The 19391-nt window shown below is 37.7% G+C and overlaps 1 protein-coding gene across 3 annotated transcripts in view; it reads left to right on the top strand.

Moving 5' to 3' along the window:
- The window catches only part of mrtfba (myocardin related transcription factor Ba), a 32266-nt gene that overhangs the window by 4367 nt on the left and 8508 nt on the right, over nucleotides 1-19391 (top strand). For 2 of the 3 annotated variants that reach the window (XM_082152702.1, XM_082152703.1), the window contains exons 2-14: nucleotides 5537-5750; nucleotides 11167-11232; nucleotides 12392-12447; nucleotides 12716-12791; nucleotides 13629-13790; nucleotides 13884-14053; nucleotides 14177-14314; nucleotides 14645-14895; nucleotides 15378-15546; nucleotides 16438-17220; nucleotides 17313-17432; nucleotides 18940-19107; nucleotides 19187-19306. In XM_082152702.1, coding sequence (XP_082008828.1) covers nucleotides 5615-5750; nucleotides 11167-11232; nucleotides 12392-12447; nucleotides 12716-12791; nucleotides 13629-13790; nucleotides 13884-14053; nucleotides 14177-14314; nucleotides 14645-14895; nucleotides 15378-15546; nucleotides 16438-17220; nucleotides 17313-17432; nucleotides 18940-19107; nucleotides 19187-19306 — 2415 coding nt within the window. In that variant the 5' untranslated portion in view covers nucleotides 5537-5614. Of the gene's footprint in view, nucleotides 1-5536; nucleotides 5751-6821; nucleotides 8197-11166; nucleotides 11233-12391; nucleotides 12448-12715; nucleotides 12792-13628; nucleotides 13791-13883; nucleotides 14054-14176; nucleotides 14315-14644; nucleotides 14896-15377; nucleotides 15547-16437; nucleotides 17221-17312; nucleotides 17433-18939; nucleotides 19108-19186; nucleotides 19307-19391 lie in introns of those variants that run through there. The other variant, XM_082152701.1, reaches the window with a different exon arrangement.

Below are 19391 nucleotides of genomic sequence, written 5' to 3'. Positions count from 1 at the left end.
TGTTTGTGTGATCACTTTGCTTATAGAAGGTTGTGACGTCACATAACCAAATCATCACTGATGTGTAGTTGCATTTTTCTAGTTGACAAATATGTTAATGTAGTGATTACTTCCATTTCTGGCGCTATGGCATTTCTGCACTGTGTCGGATATGTTAGGTGTCTCTAAGATCGGTCACAAACATGATCCCTGCACAATCTAATGTTTAGCATCTCATTAACTCGCTGTCATGCATTGTGCACAACACATTTCTTCTTCCTCTTCACGTTTCACCCATTTTCTCCGCTGCTAAAGAAACTCTTAAGCCTCTTAAAAGTCCTCGTCCGTACTCCTAACAATTTTGAACCTTAAGACCTCTTTTAAGGGTTAAGATGCTTGTTGAATTACATTTTTCTTTACTAGGATGGATCTTAAGAGTAAACGCCCACATTTCTAAGAATATTCTTAGTATTTTGTAACAAGGAGCTACTCTTTGCATTAAGATTTTTCATGAATACCGGCCCTGGGCCCGTATTCATAAAGATTCTAAGAATCCTCTCAGAAAACTCTCAATTTAGCTTAAAAACTTTTACGTTGGAGTCTTAGCTTAAAAGCGATTCGGGACCGATCTGAGAGCAACTCTGAGTAAGGAAAAGACAAAAACTTTCATCTTAGTAAGGAGGCGGGGTTGACCCCGTTGCTATGTATGACACAATCTTTTGACGACTGTGATTGGTTGGTTGTCCAAGAAGGGAAAAAAAAGTGATTTTAAGTATAGGGTCTATTCTAAGCCTTCACTTTGAAATTACATACGTAATTTTTCCTATTTGACCGTTCTCACACACACACACACACACTCACACACACACATTATATATGTGTATATAAATCCTTTTTATTTTTATTTACCATGCTGTTAATTTCCTATAAGGTATTTGCTTGGCTTAGAATGATAAAATTTTTTCCACTCTTTCCAATTACACTAATTGCTGGCATGTCTATTTAAGTGGTGGTTTGAATGTTGGTTTTAATGTATCAAACATGGAATTTTCCCAGTTGGCAAATATCGTAATGTAGTGATTACTTTCATTTCTGGCGCTATGGCATATGCGCTGTATCGGAAATATTAGCGTGTCTCTAATAAGATCTGTCACAAACATGATCCCTGCACGATCTAATCTATAGCGTCTTATTAACTCACTGTTATCATTGTCTTCAACACATTTCTTCTCCCTCTTCGTCTTTCTGCCATTTTCTCCTCTGCTAAAGAAACTCTTAAGCCTCTTAAAAGTCCTCGTCCGTGCTCCTAACAATTTTGACCTTAAGATCTCTTTTAAGGGTTAAGATGCTTTCTGAATTACTCTTTTCTTTACTAGGATTTTTTCTTTAATTTTAAGAGTAAACGCCCACATTTCTAAGAATTTTCTTAGAATTTTGTCACTAGGAGCTACTCTTTGCATTAAGATTCTTTATGAATACGGGCCCTGGTCTTTTGGGTGAACTACTACACCTTTAGTCATGATAATTACCTTTGATAACTTTACCGAATCAATTTTGATAGATAGTTTGCCATTCAGTGGTATAGTTTGATGTGTGTGTGGTTTGAGGCTTGAATGGGAAATGGTTTAGCCACGAGCTTGCCAGAAACAGCAGACCACAGAACAGAAGTAGCACAGCCCCTAGCTCTATTCTTATGTAAGATTTACATTGTTATTGTAACTGTCCTTAGAATGGAGAGATGAATTTGTATCTCATAGATCACTGTACCACATATCATGTAATGTGGTGTAAGCCAGATGTGGACTGTTTGGATGTTTTTCTTTGACACAGTGGATCCACAGTAATTTTAAGCTTTGTTTAATGGCCTGGGTTGTATATGGTGGATGACATGCTTTTGTACAGTGCCACAACTAAAATATTTTTATTACGACTGAAGAATATACTGATATATATATTATTTTAATATACACAAACATAGGCCCTATGTTTTCTTAGCAACAATTTAAAGTGTAGAGGTAAATTTTGCCATGGCAAATTCACAGTTCACGGTCGGCTTGTTGCTCTGTGTTGCGTCACCGTTGCTCGTGGCAGTGGATATGCCACAAATTGAGCTAATCATATGCAAATATTCACATGATGTGACATTAAATAATTTGCTCATAAATACAGTATATATATATTTTTTTTTTGAAAATAAGCAACTACACACATAAACAATATTTAGTATGACATTATAATGAACATCAATTTAAGATATTACAGATTAATTCATTTTAATTATGTGACAAGTTACAAAAACATAATATTCTTTACTGAGTGTATCTAGCCCTATAGGGAATTTATAGAATATATTCACAATGATTTCACTCTAATAACTGTTAAGCATCATTGTGAATATCGATATGCAAAATTAAACATTTTAAAATCTGTTAGAAAACAATGGCTGGTTGGTCAAAAGGATCGTTCCTCTGAAAAAAGTTTTGAGATTGCAATTTGAGAGCAAATACATTTAAATGCAGCAAATATTGTGTTTTGACTGAATATTATGGAAAGTTTGAAAATGTAGGTAGTTTTAGCTGTAACACCAAGCCCTATGTACAATACGGATATATATAAAAAATTTGCAAAATGTTTTTAAATAATGAAACCATTTAGTCTGTCAATACTTTACTCATCTGCTAAAATAATGTAATGTTTGATCTAAATTTGTTTGATTGAACTAATTGAGTTAAAATACGCTAAATAGAAACATTTCCTTCTTTGTCAAAAGTGTTACAATTGTTTTTTGCTTAAAGGGGTGGTATAATGCCCTTTTCACAAGATTTTGGCTCAAAATACCCCACAGATATTTTTATATAGCATGTTAAAATTGTACATTTTGTAGGTTTTTTTTATAGGGTGCGTCAGAACGCACCATTTTGTGTCTGTTCCTTTAAATGCAAATGAGCTGCTGCTCCCGGCACAGAGGGCAGAGCTTCAAGAGCTTGCACTCACACAGACATGCACTGAAGATTTAAAAAACTTTTAGCTTTTATGTTCAAATCGGATTCAGACAATGATGGAGAGACTCAAGAAGAGGTTACAACATGTAGAATGCAACAGGACGTTTCTGAATGGTTAGTTGATGAATTTATGTAGCTTATGTGTAGTTATCTTCTAGTCACTGATTAGCATATTTTGTCTTGATAATCTATAAATCGTGTTCAGGGGGCGGGGTTTATGTAAATTTTAGGAATGAAGGAATGTCGTGTAGTCCCTACCAGCCGTTTGTTGTAGTCCTTAAAAAGTGATTTCTTTAAAAGCAGATATCTCCCTTTGCTTTGAACTTTGAGCGTTGTAAAGTTACAATATGTTGTTTATTATCATAATCAACCACCCCTTTAATTTTTTATGCATACATATTCAAATACACGCTAAAACTTTTCAATGTAAGTTTATATTTGACTCTGTCCTATATGGTTGACTGATCACTAACAGTGTACGAGAGAGAGAGAGAGAGAGAGTGTGTGCGTGTTTATGTGAGTTTATGTGGGATGCTGCTGTATCCTAGCAACAGTGACAACCAAGGACTAATAGCAGACTTCATTACACATACAGTGTGTGCTGAATGTTGGCACACTGCCTTTCAAAACATAATCAGTTTGTGTATTGTGTTGTCTTTCAACCAAAAGATGTTACAGTGTTGAGAGTGTAAGAAATTCAGAAATAAAGAGGATGAGTAGATGACATTTGCTGTTGTGTTATGTAAGAATACACTGAGGCATGGCCTGGTAGTAGTGTATCCGTACGCTTTTGTGTGCGAGTGTTTGTTTGTAGTATGTCATGTTCAGATCCTTGGTTTGTTATCTCGATCTGGGTCATTACTCATTATGTATACTTAGGGTGCTGTGTATTTTATTTTTATGCACATTGATAACATCCTGTTTTCTCATATGCTAATGCAAAAATGTATTTTGTTAATAAAAATACGAACAAAGTAGCAAATTACAAACATTAAGACTGAGATAAAAATCAAAGAAACAGTGCTTTTCAGATAGGTATTCAGGTACAGAATACTACAGAATTTGAATATTTCAGTTTACAAGTTATTTGGTTAATAGCAGTGAGTGATTTCTCTTTTTTTAAACCTAAAGAAATTAAGTTTTCTCAACTTAGATTATCACGTAAAAACGTGATAATTTAAGTTGAGAAAACTTAATTTCTTTAGGTGTTACCAATTGAAGTAATTTTTTTAAGTTGATCCAACTGTTCACTTTTTACAGTGCTGACATGTCCCACTCTTTCTCATTCATGCATGTTTCTTATCACTTATGTTTCACTCTAACTTTATTATGACACTTTTGTGATTTATTATACAATTAAATGACAAATTATGCAAGAATGGGAAAACAATTTGACCGTTGAGTTGTTTTAGTCAGCGATTGCAGAAGCAAAAAAATGGGAGGACTGGTTAAAAAGTATGCTAACGTTCTCTTTACTTTAGCGAGGTTATATCAGGCCATGCTGTTTTCTTTCAATACTGTCCGTCTCCATGTACAAACATGCTTTTGGGTCTTTATTAGTTCAGTGACCGCATGTCCCACAATGTTTTACTCAATACATTTTTGTGTAAATGGCCTGAGTCATTGATAACGCAGTAAAAACAGCTGGCATTCCTATTTAAAAACCTGCTTTTCCCTTTGAAAAGCTGGATCAGATCTTACAGGCAGCTGAAAGGGACAATTATCTAAAAATGTTATTTATTTAATTATTATTTTTTTTGATGGGGGTTGAATTTAGAAAACCACAGGAAGAGAAAAAGTACAGGTTGGGGATGTTTAGTTTTTTTTAGATGCTGAATCGGTTTTGTTTTTTAAATCTATTTTATTACAGATGGCAGCTAGAAAACCTCATTGGCAAAATAGAGTTTGTTAGCTAAACAAAACCCATCACAGTTCCCTTGTGTGGAAATATTCCTGCATCTTATGTTTGAGATCAGTTGCTGAATTAATCTGCCACTGAAATTTGTATTTGTTAAATTAGCAGCAGAAAAATTAGCCTGTAAATTCCCATGTGACTGGAGGTTTTGAATGTCAGATGTATCATGGGAATGAATGATTGTGGTTTGTGCTGATGTGGTCTCAGTGTATTCTGGCATTTTACAGCACCATGGTGAGCGCTGTGTTTATGTTTTTATTGGCTTCACGTCTAAACCACTGGGATGATGTAAAGTTGAAGTAATGATAGGCTAGCAAACACAACGTCCATTCATTCACCGTCTGTGGAGAGGCTCATTTTTATTATTTGTTAGCACTTTGATAGATGTTCAACAGCAGCCACTGTATATGCCGTAGATTCAACACATCCTCTGTATTTTCGGTTGTTCCGTATGGCTAAAGTGATATTACAGACCTTACCACATCCTTGACCTATTACATCGTTCCCAAAAGCTCCATTTCAGTTATGTTTTCAAGTGTTACTAATACACAGCCTGCAAACCTTGGACCAAGTTCCTTTTGTAACTTTTAGCTGTTCACCTTTTTCTTCTCCTGAATAAGACTGAATTTGTCTTTTGCAGAAACTGAAGTGAGGAGCTTCCTGTGACCCCATCTTCTGCTGATCCCCAGCGAGACCCTTGACTCCTCACTGAGGAGGCATGGAAGTCCAGGGGGATGCTGGGATTGGGGGTTTGTTGGCACCCAGCCCACAAAGTGAGGCTGTAACCCACGAGATGGGCGAACTGACCCTGCACCCCGGCCAGAGGCTGCCCCCCCTCAACGAGCGCAAAAATGGTAAGTAAGCTGCAAAAAAATAGTTGGATTGAGCCTTTTAAATGAATTAGGGATGCACAATATAGCATTACCATTTTGGTTATTAGCCAATATTGAATAAATTTTGGATGATATTGATTATTTCATTGTGCATGCTTGCCGTCATCAACCCTTATATATAAATGTTTAAAATCTTAAAAACGCTAATAATTTAAAGGCGTCATATAATGCTTTTTAATGTTTTCTTTTCATGTTTAATGTATCTGTGCATGCATACGAAGTTACAAAGCTCATAGTCTCACACAAAGCGATTTATTCTATCTAACACTGATCCAGACCTGCCTAAAACGCCTCGATCGAAGTCCAGGTATTACTTCCTCAAACGTCCATGTCCCAGTGTGAAATGTTAGCATAATGCCCGTCCAAAGGCATAAACAAAGAAAGAAATTTAGGTTTTGGTGAATTCAGATGTTGTCATGTCGCAGAGACGCTGTGTGTTTGGAAGCTAAAGCTTGTGATTATGGTAAGGGCCGTTACATTTTTGACACACGCTTGAAGTGTTCGGCCAATCACAACACGCTGGGTCAGCTGGCCAATCAGATCACTCTTGAGTTTTTCTGAAGGAGGGGCTTTGTAGAAATCAGAGCGTTACAGACAGACTGGGAACAGAAGAGCTGGAATAATTTGTGAAAAATTATGTGTTTTTTGAACATTAAAGCATGTTAACCTGTTCTGTTACACCCAGTAATCAAAATAATGAACTTTTGAAACAGCATCATATTACTACCCCTTTAATAACGCTGTTAAATGTAATCCTTTCTCAAATCTCAAAATAAACATTTTCAGACTGTTTATTATAGTGTTAAAACAAAATCATAGATTTTATTTATTTGTTTGTTTTTGCTTAGTTTTTTATACACTTGTTCAGAAGATTGCGATCAGTTTTAAAATAAGTCTGATTTAATAAAAAATATTTCAATTCAAAGTATCTGTTTTATATATTTTAATATATAAACATATAAAAAATATGTATCATGATATTTCGGAAATCATTCTAATATGCTCAAGAAACAGATTTTTATCACAGTTCAAAAATGTTTTTAGACATTTTTCCAGGATTATTTAATGAATAGAAAGCAGAACAGCATTTCGTTTTTTGGGAATATTCTTTTGTAACATTATGAATGGCTTTACTGTCATATTTGATCAATTTAATGCTGCAAGGATGCTGAATAAAAAAACACCCCAAACTTTTAAACTGTAGTGTATATTTAGACAAAATTGTATAGCATTTTAATATCAGATTTTTATCAGTAATAATGTGAAAATAAAAAACAGGTGGTGAAGATATTAGTTTACCTACAGCTCAGACAAATCAGTCTCTGAAAAGCCTGTTTTATTCTTGGCACATCTAAAACTGGGAAATGGCTTGCTTCTGAAAATTTACTAAGTTCTTTGTCGGCCAACAAAAAGATATTTAGATTTAGATGTCCCTCTTGGCTAAATATTCATCGTCATTTTTTATTTTATTTTTTTTTGCCCATTTTTGGTGAATTTATTGTGAGGATTAAAAGTTGCCCATGTTCTGAAATGGTATTCATTGCCCAGTTGTAATCACATTCTGCTTAAATTCCACTATTTAATTTTGGCAATTCACGCCACATCCTGTTTAGTTTTGCCTCTATTTCCAGGTGATTAGATAATGTTTTATTTCTGTACCTGTTGAAAAAGAGAAGCTATTTTTCCATTCTGTCACCCTCAGTCCTCCGTGCACAGAAGCAAGCTCCACAATCCTGACGTTTCTTAGTTTGGGTGCAGACATTTGATTGACATGTGAAAGGTCACAGGACGGCGCTGTGTGCATGCGGTGGCTCGCAGCTCTGTGAGGGCTGCTCCTCTAGGTCTCTAGCTATGCTGAGGTCACACCGTCACAGTGAGTGGAAATGTAAACCAGTTTGGCAGAGCATGGCCCGTGTCAGTTACTCATCCTCTGGTTGTCTGTCAAACAAGATGCTTACTGTTTTTTTGTTTTTTTTGCAGCTTTCAAATCTTAAAAATAAAGCATTCATGATCCATTTGACTTTACAGAGAAAGTTAATTGTTCTTCTATAAAACTTTTTAAAAAGAGAGGTGCACTTTTGGGTGGTTTAGATATGAACTTTTAGTGGCAGGGAGGGGTTAAACCTAGTCTGGTCTTTGTGCTCCCTCCTTGCTGCTGGTGGAGCAGAGATGTTGTCTTTTCTGAGGGAGCCCCAGTTTCGCTGGAGCTACTAACAGTGAATGGAGAGTCCTGAAGGTCCTTGTGCTTTTTTCACAAAACTCTGGTGCTGTCAGGAGCCCGCGCTGAGATTCTCTGAGCGTACGGCGGGACGGGCGGACGGCATGGCCTGCTTAGGACTGGAGGCTCACAACACCTGCAGAGGAAACATCATACCAGGTTCTGCGGCTTGCTGCCCGACTCTGAGAGGTGGTTGTCATCCTGTCGCTGAGGGCATATTGGTTTAGTTTATTTTGAATAGCTCTTACTGGCTTCATGATGCTTTGTTTATTAAGCTTAGGTCTAATGGAAATTTGCATGATAGCGTTAGAAAAAAATAAAGCTAGAATTGATTGGCTGTTCATGAGAGAACTATGGTAATTTCTCTGCGGATAATCAAGGTTGAGTGCCCATCAGATGCACAACAGGAAAGTAAGAAATTGTTCTAGGTAATGGCATCTTCATCTGAGCATTAGACTCGGCATAGATTGGCACGATAGGGATGTATAAAGCTACTTATTTTTGAAATCGACAAGTTGACTAATAGGTCTTAAGGAAGTCCTGTATAATTTGGCTGGTTGCACGTTCACCTGAGTCTGATTGGATGCATTTCGTAGTGGTTGTTTACATAAGATCTATTTCTTAATTGCTGAATGGAATGCAGGAGTCACATGACACTCCATCTTAAAAACATATAATGCTCAAAACACAGCATTAGATGTGCTGCGACAACCAAGATGTCCGTCTGAATGTCTGTTTCTGTAGTAAGGATTAAGGAATGAATGTAAAGAGGGTTTTACCATGCAAACGGTCTAACAGGTAAAGAACAGTGCACTGATTAAACAACCACACTAAAGATATCAATATCAGGATTATTATTATTATAAAATATATTACTTTCAACATTCTGGGTTGGTATTTTTAAAAAGAAGTATTTTATTCTAACCTAGGCTGCATTTATTTGATAAAAAAATACAGTAAAAGCTATACATTTTTTAATTTAATTTATTCCTGTGATGGCAAAGCTGAATTTTCAGCAGATGTATCAGCTATATCCTGTCTTCAGTGTCACATGATCCTTCAGAAATCATTCTGATATGATGATTTGGTTTCCAAGAGACATTTATTATTATTATCTTTGTTTGCTGCTTAATATTTTTGTGGCAACCATGACACGTTTGTTTTTCAGGATTTTTTTTTTAATTAATATAACGTTCAAAAGAACTGTGTTTATTTGAAATTGAAATCTTTTTTAAAATGATAAATGTCTGTACAGTCCCTTTTGATCAACTTAAAGGAATAGTTCACTTTAAAAAAAAAAATTTCATCATTTACTCGCCCTCAAGTTGTTTCAAACCTGTATGAATTTCTTGCTTCTGCTGAACACAAAAGAAGATATTTTGAAGAATGTCGGTAACCAAACAGTTGATGAGATTTTTTTTTTCCGGTAACACTTTATTTCGATAGTCCACTTTAGGCATTCGACTAACTATAAGTAACTTTGCAATTACATGTCAATTAACTCTCATTAGAGTTTTAGTTGACTGTATGCTTAATATCTGCTAACACTTTTTTGTGATGGTTCCCCAACAGATATTCTACTGACTAGAAGTAACTTGGCAACTACAAGTCAACTTATTCTACTCACCCGAACCCTCACACCTAACCGTAACCTAACAGCCTACTACTACAGTTTACTAATACTCTAATGACAGTTAGTTGGCATGTAGTTGCAAAGTTACTTATAGTTAGTATAATGTCTAAAGTGGCCTATCGAAATAAAGTGTAACCCTTTTTCCTACTATGGAAGTCAATGGGGTCCATCAACTGTTTGGTAAAAGTACTAATTTCTTTTGAAAACAAAAAAAACTAAATCTTACTGACCCCAAACTTTTGAATGGTAGTGACATATATAATATTGTCACTGTCTTCAAACCACTGAGTCACTTTGTTTGCCATGTTTGAACAGACTTTGACTGTCAGAACTAAAAAATCTTTGAAAGGATCTGAAACTCAAGAAAGTATGATCTCAACCCTCTTTCAGATCCCTTCAAAGATTTACACCAAGATGATGACGTTTTGCTCATCATGTGGAATAACCCAACCTAAAAAGCTGCTATGTTATGTTGTGCAGTCAAGGGGACCTAGATGATTTTTGTTGTGCCCCAAGTGTAGTCAGGGCACCGGGAATGCAGAAGGCCCCATTATTATCTCCTTCATGGTACATTCTTTCTTCCTCTCAAAGCTGAAGTGTCATTTTTTTAATGCAACATACTTTCTCAGTCATACAAAGTATTTATAACTATTAATACAGTCATTGTTTATACATTTCCCTTTGGTGTCACAAGTGGTGCAAAAAGTTATAGTGCAGATTCATAGTGAAAATGATTGACTTCAAATGATGTGTCCTCAGCACCCTCCAGAGTTTCGTTTGCTCGACCTCAGCTGACCTTGTTACCAGTTAACTGACTCATAGTGGGTGAAAAAAATATATTTTTCAGTCAGACTTAACCTCTCTGTTCCTGCATTTTCATTTTACATTTATGCATTTGACACTGGCAGACTTAAAGTAAATATTTTATCAGTATGCATAATGTATGTGCATGATGTTGCTAGTGCCATGTTGAGCTACAAGAACTGTACATTAACAACAACAAAGAATTGTTTAATCTTTGACTAAAATTATATCATGCTATTGGCTCGTGTGACGCGCAGCTGTGTTGCACCAGCCGTCATACATTTATAAATTCTCAGCTAATGGTGCTCATGATTCTTGATTAATGTCAGACGTTATCATGTTGCCTTTCTGACCAATTTGAGCTGTTTTTATAATCAGCCAAGTAAATCCGGGAGGCTCAGCCAAGAAGGCAAAGAAAAATGTCTTGAGAATTTTCCCAGGAAGTCTTCCAAACAGCACCCTTCAAAAAAGGGACGCTCAAGAGCCTTTTGTTTTGGTAGCAGGAAGAACGTCTAGTTTTTTTAATGAATGCGCTTATGTAATGCTAGAAAGGAAAAGTGTGTGATTTCGGTTGTGCAAAAGGTTAGATTTCCCTTTGTTGTCTATGTTGGTGTGTAGTTGTGCTAATCAGGTGGAAAAGTCCCATTCTGTGTGTAGTGTTGACAAGCCTGTTCTAGAGGTTGGGTCAAGAACATAACACTGCTTCTGCTTCTCTCCAACAGTTCTCCAGCTGAGGCTTCAGCATAGACGCACCCGCGAGCAGCTCGTTGATCAGGGCATCATGCCACGTGAGTACAGCCCCTGCCATCTTACACTGCTGCGTATACCAGCCTAGAAGGGAGAAGATGATTCATATTTACCCTTTGATGAAAACTAATACTAAACATCACTTGTTTAACTAAATATGTTCAAATGTGAACGTTTTATGCCCTGAAATGCCATTTTGCTGCCCATTTTTCCTTTATAATCAGAAAAAAATGTATGGTGGACTTAATTTTATCCATCATGAATTCATTGGATTGTGAAAGTTAAAGGGACTCATGACATCAGCTGAAAAGGACACTTTTAATAGGCAAAGCATACATTTTTTTATCGCAGAAAGTTTGCTATGGCAAGTTGTTTCGATCTCCCGAAATGAACACTGAACGAACTTTGTTTTGGCCTGATTTGTTCATAATGACATCACACCAGTTCGTTCTTCGACTTTCAATTATACTTTTTACAGACCCCAAACTTTTGAATGGTAACATGGCCTTGTGCCCACATTACATGTTATTACATATGTTGTATTGTGATTATTATTATCTTTGACATTTTCCCTAAGTTGAATGTCCCTACACAAAACGAAACATGCTTTAAGTCGTCTGAGCAAACCTTCCTGCTTTTGTGTTTAAGAGAGGAAATCAGTTGGTGCTGTGGGTATTTTTTTGCACCACATCTGCTTTTGAATCAGTTGTTTATTCTCGCTCATCATCGTAGTTCTCAGCCGGGCATGGCTGACCAATGCACATGGTATTTTTTGCAAACGCTCACCTCAGCTCATTCTGTTATTGCTCATAACCACTTTTTCCGTTCAGCTAAGTCACTGAGCAGTGTGTGAGATCTCTCACACTCAGGCTGAACACAATTTTTTTTTTCTCTGGCCATCTCCGAGCTGATTGATGGGATTACACTGCATTCTGTCTCATAACTCAGTGTAATATCAGGCACAGGTTCTGCTGGGATTAAGAGGTAGCTGTCTGACCTGAACGGCACAGTGTAGTCTGTGTGCTAATCTCTGTGTGGGCCCTCCACATCCTTTCTGAGTAATATATGAGACAAGGCGCTGCAACATTTAGAAAGACTGGGGGAGATGAAAGAGCCGTGTCTGTTTGAAGTGTGTGGGTGATGGCCTTGTGTCCTCATGAGACTGATTCTCTTCTTGTGTGTATCTGTGTGACTTTACAGCCCTGAAGAGCCCTGCGGCGTTTCACGAACAGATCCGTAGCCTTGAGAGAGCCAGGGTAAGAGCAGGGCACCGAGCCCCAGTCCTCCTCCACTTTCCTCAGCCATCTGGGGTCTCTGATCCTCCATGAAACCTCTTCAGGGGTTCCCCAGCTCTCAGTAATGGGACACATGTGAAACCTTTCAGTTGATTTAGTAGCTTAAGCCTTCTGTCAATGTGTTTGTTATTTGCAAAGCACAGAGGAGATTATTATAATGGTTACTTTATGATCCCTGAATTACTGAGGGGTTTCGTTTTCTGAAACTCTGTATCCTTTCTTTCTGTAGACTGAAAATTTCCTAAAGCACAAAATACGCAGCCGCCCAGAAAGGGCCGAGTTGGTCCGCATGCACATTTTACAAGGTAATCCTCCATTCATGAGACATGTAATGGCTGCTAATCTGCATGCTGGGAATGTTTTTGTTGAATCTATTATTTTCTAAACAAAGCGGTAGCTTGTTAGTAGAGCCACGCATCAATACAATTAATTCAATTCTGAATCCATAACTATTGATTCAGTTTGATTTGATTTTAGTCATTTCTGATGCATTAGGGTATATTTCATTTATATGTCCATTACAACAAGTTATGAATACATATACATACATATATATATATATATATATATATATGTATGAAGAACAGTAACACATCTTTTTGAAATATTCATTAAAAGAATCAGTTTATAATTGTCTTTTGTTTCAGGAATCTGGTTAGCAGTGGCTACACTGGCTGCGTTTGTGAATAGTGAATACTGAATAGTGAATGTTTTTGATTCACTAAAAGGAACTGCAAAATGTTTCTTGCCATTATTTTGTGGTACACAGTTTTCATATTCATATTCTTCAATACAGACTGCAAACTCACATTCACAACTGCGGCGCTGAAGATTCAACAGCAGTGGCATTCATTCAGTAGTTGTGAGAGTGCTGAAACTGATACAGGGAGCCTAACTTGGTACATTATGAAAATATTAATTTCCCCAAACTATGCAGATAAGTTTGTTCAGCATAAAGCAGTGAGAAAGCAGCCTAATTCCATGAAAGCAAGAAGAATTTATGTTCAGAAGGGTCAGCCAGGTGCCGTACGTGTTTTGTTTACTGCTGTGATTGAGTTGGCCATTGTTGTGGTGTTTGAGGACAAGTGTGGGTTTGACTGATTGTTGCACTGATTGTCACTGTTTTTTTGGTGGTTTGGCAGAGACTGTGGCGGAGCCTTCTCTGCAGGCCACCCAGCTGAAACTGAAGAGAGCTCGATTGGCTGATGACTTAAATGAAAAGATCTCTCAACGCCCCGGCCCCATGGAGCTGGTGGAGAAGAACATCCTACCTGTGGACTCCAGCGTCAAGGAGGCCATCATTGGTGAAAATGCGCACTATGATTAAGGAATTAAATTGGGGATAAAATTGCATGTTTATGAATTATGCTACATTTTCCTTTGTGTTCATCGGGTAGATGGTCAGATGCAGTACCCCAGAACTCTAGAGGAACAAGTAGATGAAGACAGTGGAGATGCGTTTTCACCTGAGCAGCCAGGAAGTCAGGAGTCCCAGGGTTCTGCAGCCTCACCTGGGGAGGTCCGGACCATAGAGGGGTCTTCACCAGTGCCCAATAACTTTTTACAGGTAGTTCTCTCTCCTTCTTTTGACTTCAGGGACCGAACACTGGGAGCTCATGATGCAAAAATACAGAATTTGGTGATTCAAGTTTTGCAGTATACTGAGATTCATTATTTGTTTTTTTCACAGCACTTTCCTGCAGTCGCCACCACTTCGACAAATTTCTTCAAGCCTTTTTCCAGCAATGAGCAATCATTTAGCCCTCCAGCACCCGTGCCACAGCTAGTCACCGTGGCCCATGTGAAGTCTGGGCCCACCCTAGTAAAGGTCAGGAAAGAACTGTGGCTTTTATAGTAAGGGAAAAACAACAAAAATGTATTAAACCCCCTTGATCAGTGGATCTCAACCTTTTTTGACTTCAAGGGCCCCCATTGCCCACAACAATATTTGATATTGCCCCCCCCCCCCCCCCCCCCCCCCCCCCCACACACACACCACACACACACATATAAAAATAACCTAGTAATAAATTATTTAAAGTCATCTTGAGGCCCCATTTGGCAGTTTGTTGAGGATCCCTAGTGGACCCTGGCCCCCTGGTTGAGAACCATTGATTTAGATGTAATGCATAATGGGACATTTCTGTTCAATCTACAGCAGAGTCAGCCTAAGCTACCTGGGGAAAAGAGCCGTAGCAAGAAGAGCAAGGAGGCCAAGCCACGTGTGAAAAAGTTGAAATATCATCAGTACATTCCCCCAGACCAGAAACAAGAACCCGACCAAGCCCCGATGGACTCTTCATATGCTCGATTACTACAACAACAGCAGCTATTTTTGCAGCTACAGATCCTGAGCCAACAGCAACAGCAGCACTACAACTACCAGACCATCCTTCCTGCACCTCTCAAGTAAGCAAAGAAATCCAGTTCTGTGTGTCTGTAATCTGTGTATCAGGCTCTGTTGTGTTCGCTATGTACTGCTTTGCCAATCGGTGAGTCCGAACCATTTGGCAAAGGTCATATTTAGCTTTTGAAGCTAGCCAGGATGTGTTTTGTTAACCATTAGTATAATGACTGCACAAGAATGGTTTTAGGTGGAAAATGTCTAAAAACATTTTTGTTGCTGGTGGCACTCAGGACCATTACCTGTTTTCCAATAACAAATCCTGTTTAGTGATTTACATTAATGGTAGGAAGTCGATGAGGTTATTCCTCTGCTTCCTTTTCCATCTCTTGTGCAAGATTTATTTGAACTGTCATTGTTTTCTGCTGCTGCTTTGTTCAGTGGTGTTTATTTTTTTGAGAACTAAGGTCAAAGAAACAAATAGTTTCTGATGTGATGTTAAGTGTTGTTCCTCCCCTCTTTTCCCATCTGCTTCCCTCCTCGCCAGGCCTGTGATAGAGGGCCAAAACAGCAGTGCCACAGTCGCTATTAACAGCACCAGCAGCCTTCCTGCCTCAATCGTGTTGTCTCTGCCCACAGCAACACCTGTGCGGCCCAATAGCACCCTTTCCAACCGCAAGGCTGGCACACTACCAGCCAACCTGGAGGAGATGAAGGTACCGAGAGATTCTAATTATACACAAAAAAAAAATCATCAATAATAGAAACACTACTGTTAAAAAAGTTTGAGGTTGGTACATTTTGAAAAGAAGTCTCTTATGCTCATCAAGGCTGGATTTATTTAATAAAAAAAGCAGCACAATAGGAATGATGCGAAATATTACTACAATTTAAAATAATTGTTTTCTATTTTAATATATTTAAAAATTTCATTTCATATTAGAATGATTTCTGAAGGATCATGTGACACTGAATACTGGAGTAATGGCTGCTAATTTTCTTTGCATTTTCAGCATCTCTTACTCCAGTCTTCTATGATTTGATCCTCAAGAAACATTTATTATTATCAATGTTGAAAACAGTTGTGCTTTTTTTTATTATATTTGTGGAAACTGTGATTTAGTTTTATCAGGATTTTGATGAATGCAATGTTTAACAGAACAGCATTTATTTGAAATAGAATTTTTTTGTAAAATTATAAATTTCTTCACTGTTACTTTTGATACATTGAATATACCCTGCTTAATAAAATAATTAATTTTTTTAAAAAGGGAAAAAAAGAAGCTTACTAGCCTCAAACATTTGAACGTTAGTGCATAGTAACTAAAAGTACAATAAATATTTAATAATACTAATAAATTAAAATGAAAAAGCTAATAAGACTTTTCCATTATGCAAAATTTTATTCAGTTGGTTTGTCTTTGTGTAAATATGCATCTTATTCATTAATAAGATTTCTTATGGAATTCCATTCTCTGTGGAATTCAGATTATTTTGAACAGTTTATATGGTGATATATTTGGTAATCCAAAAATTACTTTATTTTCTGTATTGAGCTAATATTTTTAGAGCTAATAACTGCACTAATAATGGGTGTATTTTGGTAGGTGGCTGAGCTGAAACTGGAATTAAAGTTACGTGGTCTTCCAGTGTCGGGAACGAAAACTGACCTTATTGAACGACTTAAGCCTTTCCAAGAACACCCTGTCACTACTTCACCCAACAACTGCAAAAGACCTAACACACAGCCCTGCAGCACACCTATGGAGGTGTCTAGCACCACTACAAGCCTCTCCCCCATCCAGCAGCCCCTTGAAAATATGAGCTCCACTCCGCCTGTGTCTCCTGGTTCTTCAGAGCTTCATCGCAGAGAAGACACATCCATGCAGGGACAGGCAGAGGCCCAAATCCACAGTTTAGTAAAGGCAGCTCCTGTTCCTGAAGAGCAGGACCGGAGACTACACGAAAAGGAGCGACAGATCAAGGAACTGCTGCGTAAACTGGAGCAGGAGCAGAAGCTGGTGGAGAAACTGAAGATGCAGCTAGAGGTGGAGAAAAGGAGTGGACAAGTCATTCCACCTGCAAAAAATGTTTCCAGTCCAACCACCGTGTTGGCATCTGTCAAAACAGAAAACACTGTCCCTCCCAACTGTACACGGGGTTCACACACTACACCAACTCTGGTGAAGCTCGAGGAAGCCCACCCCAGCCAGATGACAGCTACCCCTCTCCGTCAGTTCATTATCAGCCACCAAGGGGTGCCACAGGTCATAGGGCAGCCCCAGACCCTGCTAACCACTCCACATGGGGGCACTCAGATCCTTCTTCCAATGCCCCTGGCGAATAATACCACTACCATCCAGCTGCCCAACACTAATGTCAAACTACAGGTAACAAAATACATACAGACTGCTTTCCATATGTTATATACTTTATAAACTTATGTCAATACTAAATATAATTCCCATGTCTTTTTTTGTAGCCAGTCTTGCAGGCTGTTTCTCCATCAGGCACAGGTCTAATTCAGACCCCCCAGCAACAGCCCACCAAAGCAGAGAGTCCTACATCACAACAGATGCTCAGTCCCAACCACTTAGTTCAGGTCAGTCTCATGATTGAATGTAAAAATGTTCCTTCAGAATATATAATGTAACAAATATAAGATAATTATTATTATTATCTAATATTATTTATTTATTCTATTATATAATCTGTAAATTGAAAGTGTATCACAGTTTCCACAAAAAAAATTATGCATCACAACTTTTCCATTAGAAGAATAAATTACATTTTTAAAATATATTTAAAAATAATAAGCAGTTATTTAAATTATTTCACAAATTATACTCCTGTTTTACTGCATGCAGCCTTGGTGAGCATAAGAGACTTACAAAAATATTAAAAATCTTACAGACCCCAAACATTTAAACGGTAGTATATGTGTAATTTTTATATTTTATTTTGTTAACTTACTTTACTTTTTTATATTATATTATATTATATTATATTATATTATATTATATTATATTATATTATATTATATTATATTATATTATATTATATTGGTAACACTTTACAATAAGATTCATCCTTAGTTAACATGAACTAAGAATGAACAAGACTTCTACAGCATTTATTAATCTTTATTGATATTAATTTCAACATTTACTAATACGTTATTAAAGTCAAAGGTTGCATTTGTTAATGTTAGTTGATGCACTGTGAACTAACATGAACAAACAATGAACAACTGTATTTTTAGTAACTAACATTAATAAAGATGAATAAATACAGTAACAAATGTATTGCTCATTGTTAGTTCATGTTAGTTAATACATTAACTAATGTTAACTAATGAACCTTATTGTAAAGGGTTACCATTATATTATATATTGTTCATTCGTAGCGTCAGATGAACATAATTTATGTGGTTGAATCTGCTCTATTTACTCAGTATAATTGAGCTGATATATCTACAAAATGTCCAACCACTTACCGGAAAAAAAAGTAGCAGACACTGTTGTCAGTGATGTTGATCTCAAAATTAATCGTCCTGGCTAATATATCACAACTTTTATCCACACTACAGAGTTTGTTTTTTAACCGAGTATTGAATGACTGTGGAACCTGAGTGAGAACAGGATCAGTTCCAGCAGGAGCAATCAGAACAAGTGAACATTATCTGTGAGCTCTGGGATCATCAAGTTTTTGTCTGTCCAGCAGAGTCATTCATCAGCGAGATGGATGGGAGTCACTGCTCTCATTTCTTTCTAGGCTTTCACTCTACTGTAATTGGCCTGTCCTGGCAACAGTGCAGCATGCTAAGGTTTCCCAGCTAGATGCCCATTCCTTTGGCATAGTGAATGAACCTGGCCTGATTCCTGGATGACTAGAGTAACTAGAGCTCATTGGTTGTGATGAGCTGATAACATTTTTATTGACAGCTGTGCTGTACGGACACTTGCCAACGTGACCTGAGGTGGCTTGTTCTTGAGCAGCCTCTGATTAAGGGCGGGCAGAAGATTATAACATAAACCAGGCATATGCTCTCTATGATGCTAGTGGGTGTTTCTGAATGCTCATGGCCTATTGGTTTACTCTTCACACAGACTCTGCCTGTGAGCACCACTGAGAGATCAGGTTTCCAGCACGGTACCAGTGAGAACCCAGCAGGCCTGGAGATACCGCAGTGCTTCCTCAGCAGCTCCCCAGAGAACAGGATCTCGCCTCAGACGTCCCCCATCCCATCAGCCCTTATCAATGGGCCACTAAGCAAGGTAGCACATCCTGCTCTTATTGAGATGTTTAGTGTGTTGCTGTTCTGCTCTGCCTTAAATGTTCACTCACTTTTTTTAGTCCCAGACCTACATCCAGCAGTCCCCAGTTTTCAACCAGACGCCCAAGAACAGAGAGCCGCCCCGGTATGAGGAGGCCGTCAAACAGACCCGCAGCCTACAGAATCACGCTGTCTCAGAGGTGATGTTTTCTACACATCTTAGCATTCTCGTACACATATTGTGTTGATTACTTGGTTGTTTCAGCAGGCAATCTTATACCTCAG

The sequence above is a fragment of the Leuciscus leuciscus genome (assembly GCF_965113295.1).
Source record: "Leuciscus leuciscus genome assembly, chromosome: 21".
Classification (NCBI taxonomy): domain Eukaryota; kingdom Metazoa; phylum Chordata; class Actinopteri; order Cypriniformes; family Leuciscidae; genus Leuciscus; species Leuciscus leuciscus.
The sequence above is the reverse complement of the archived record's forward strand: the minus strand, read 5'-3'. Positions and strand labels throughout refer to the sequence as shown.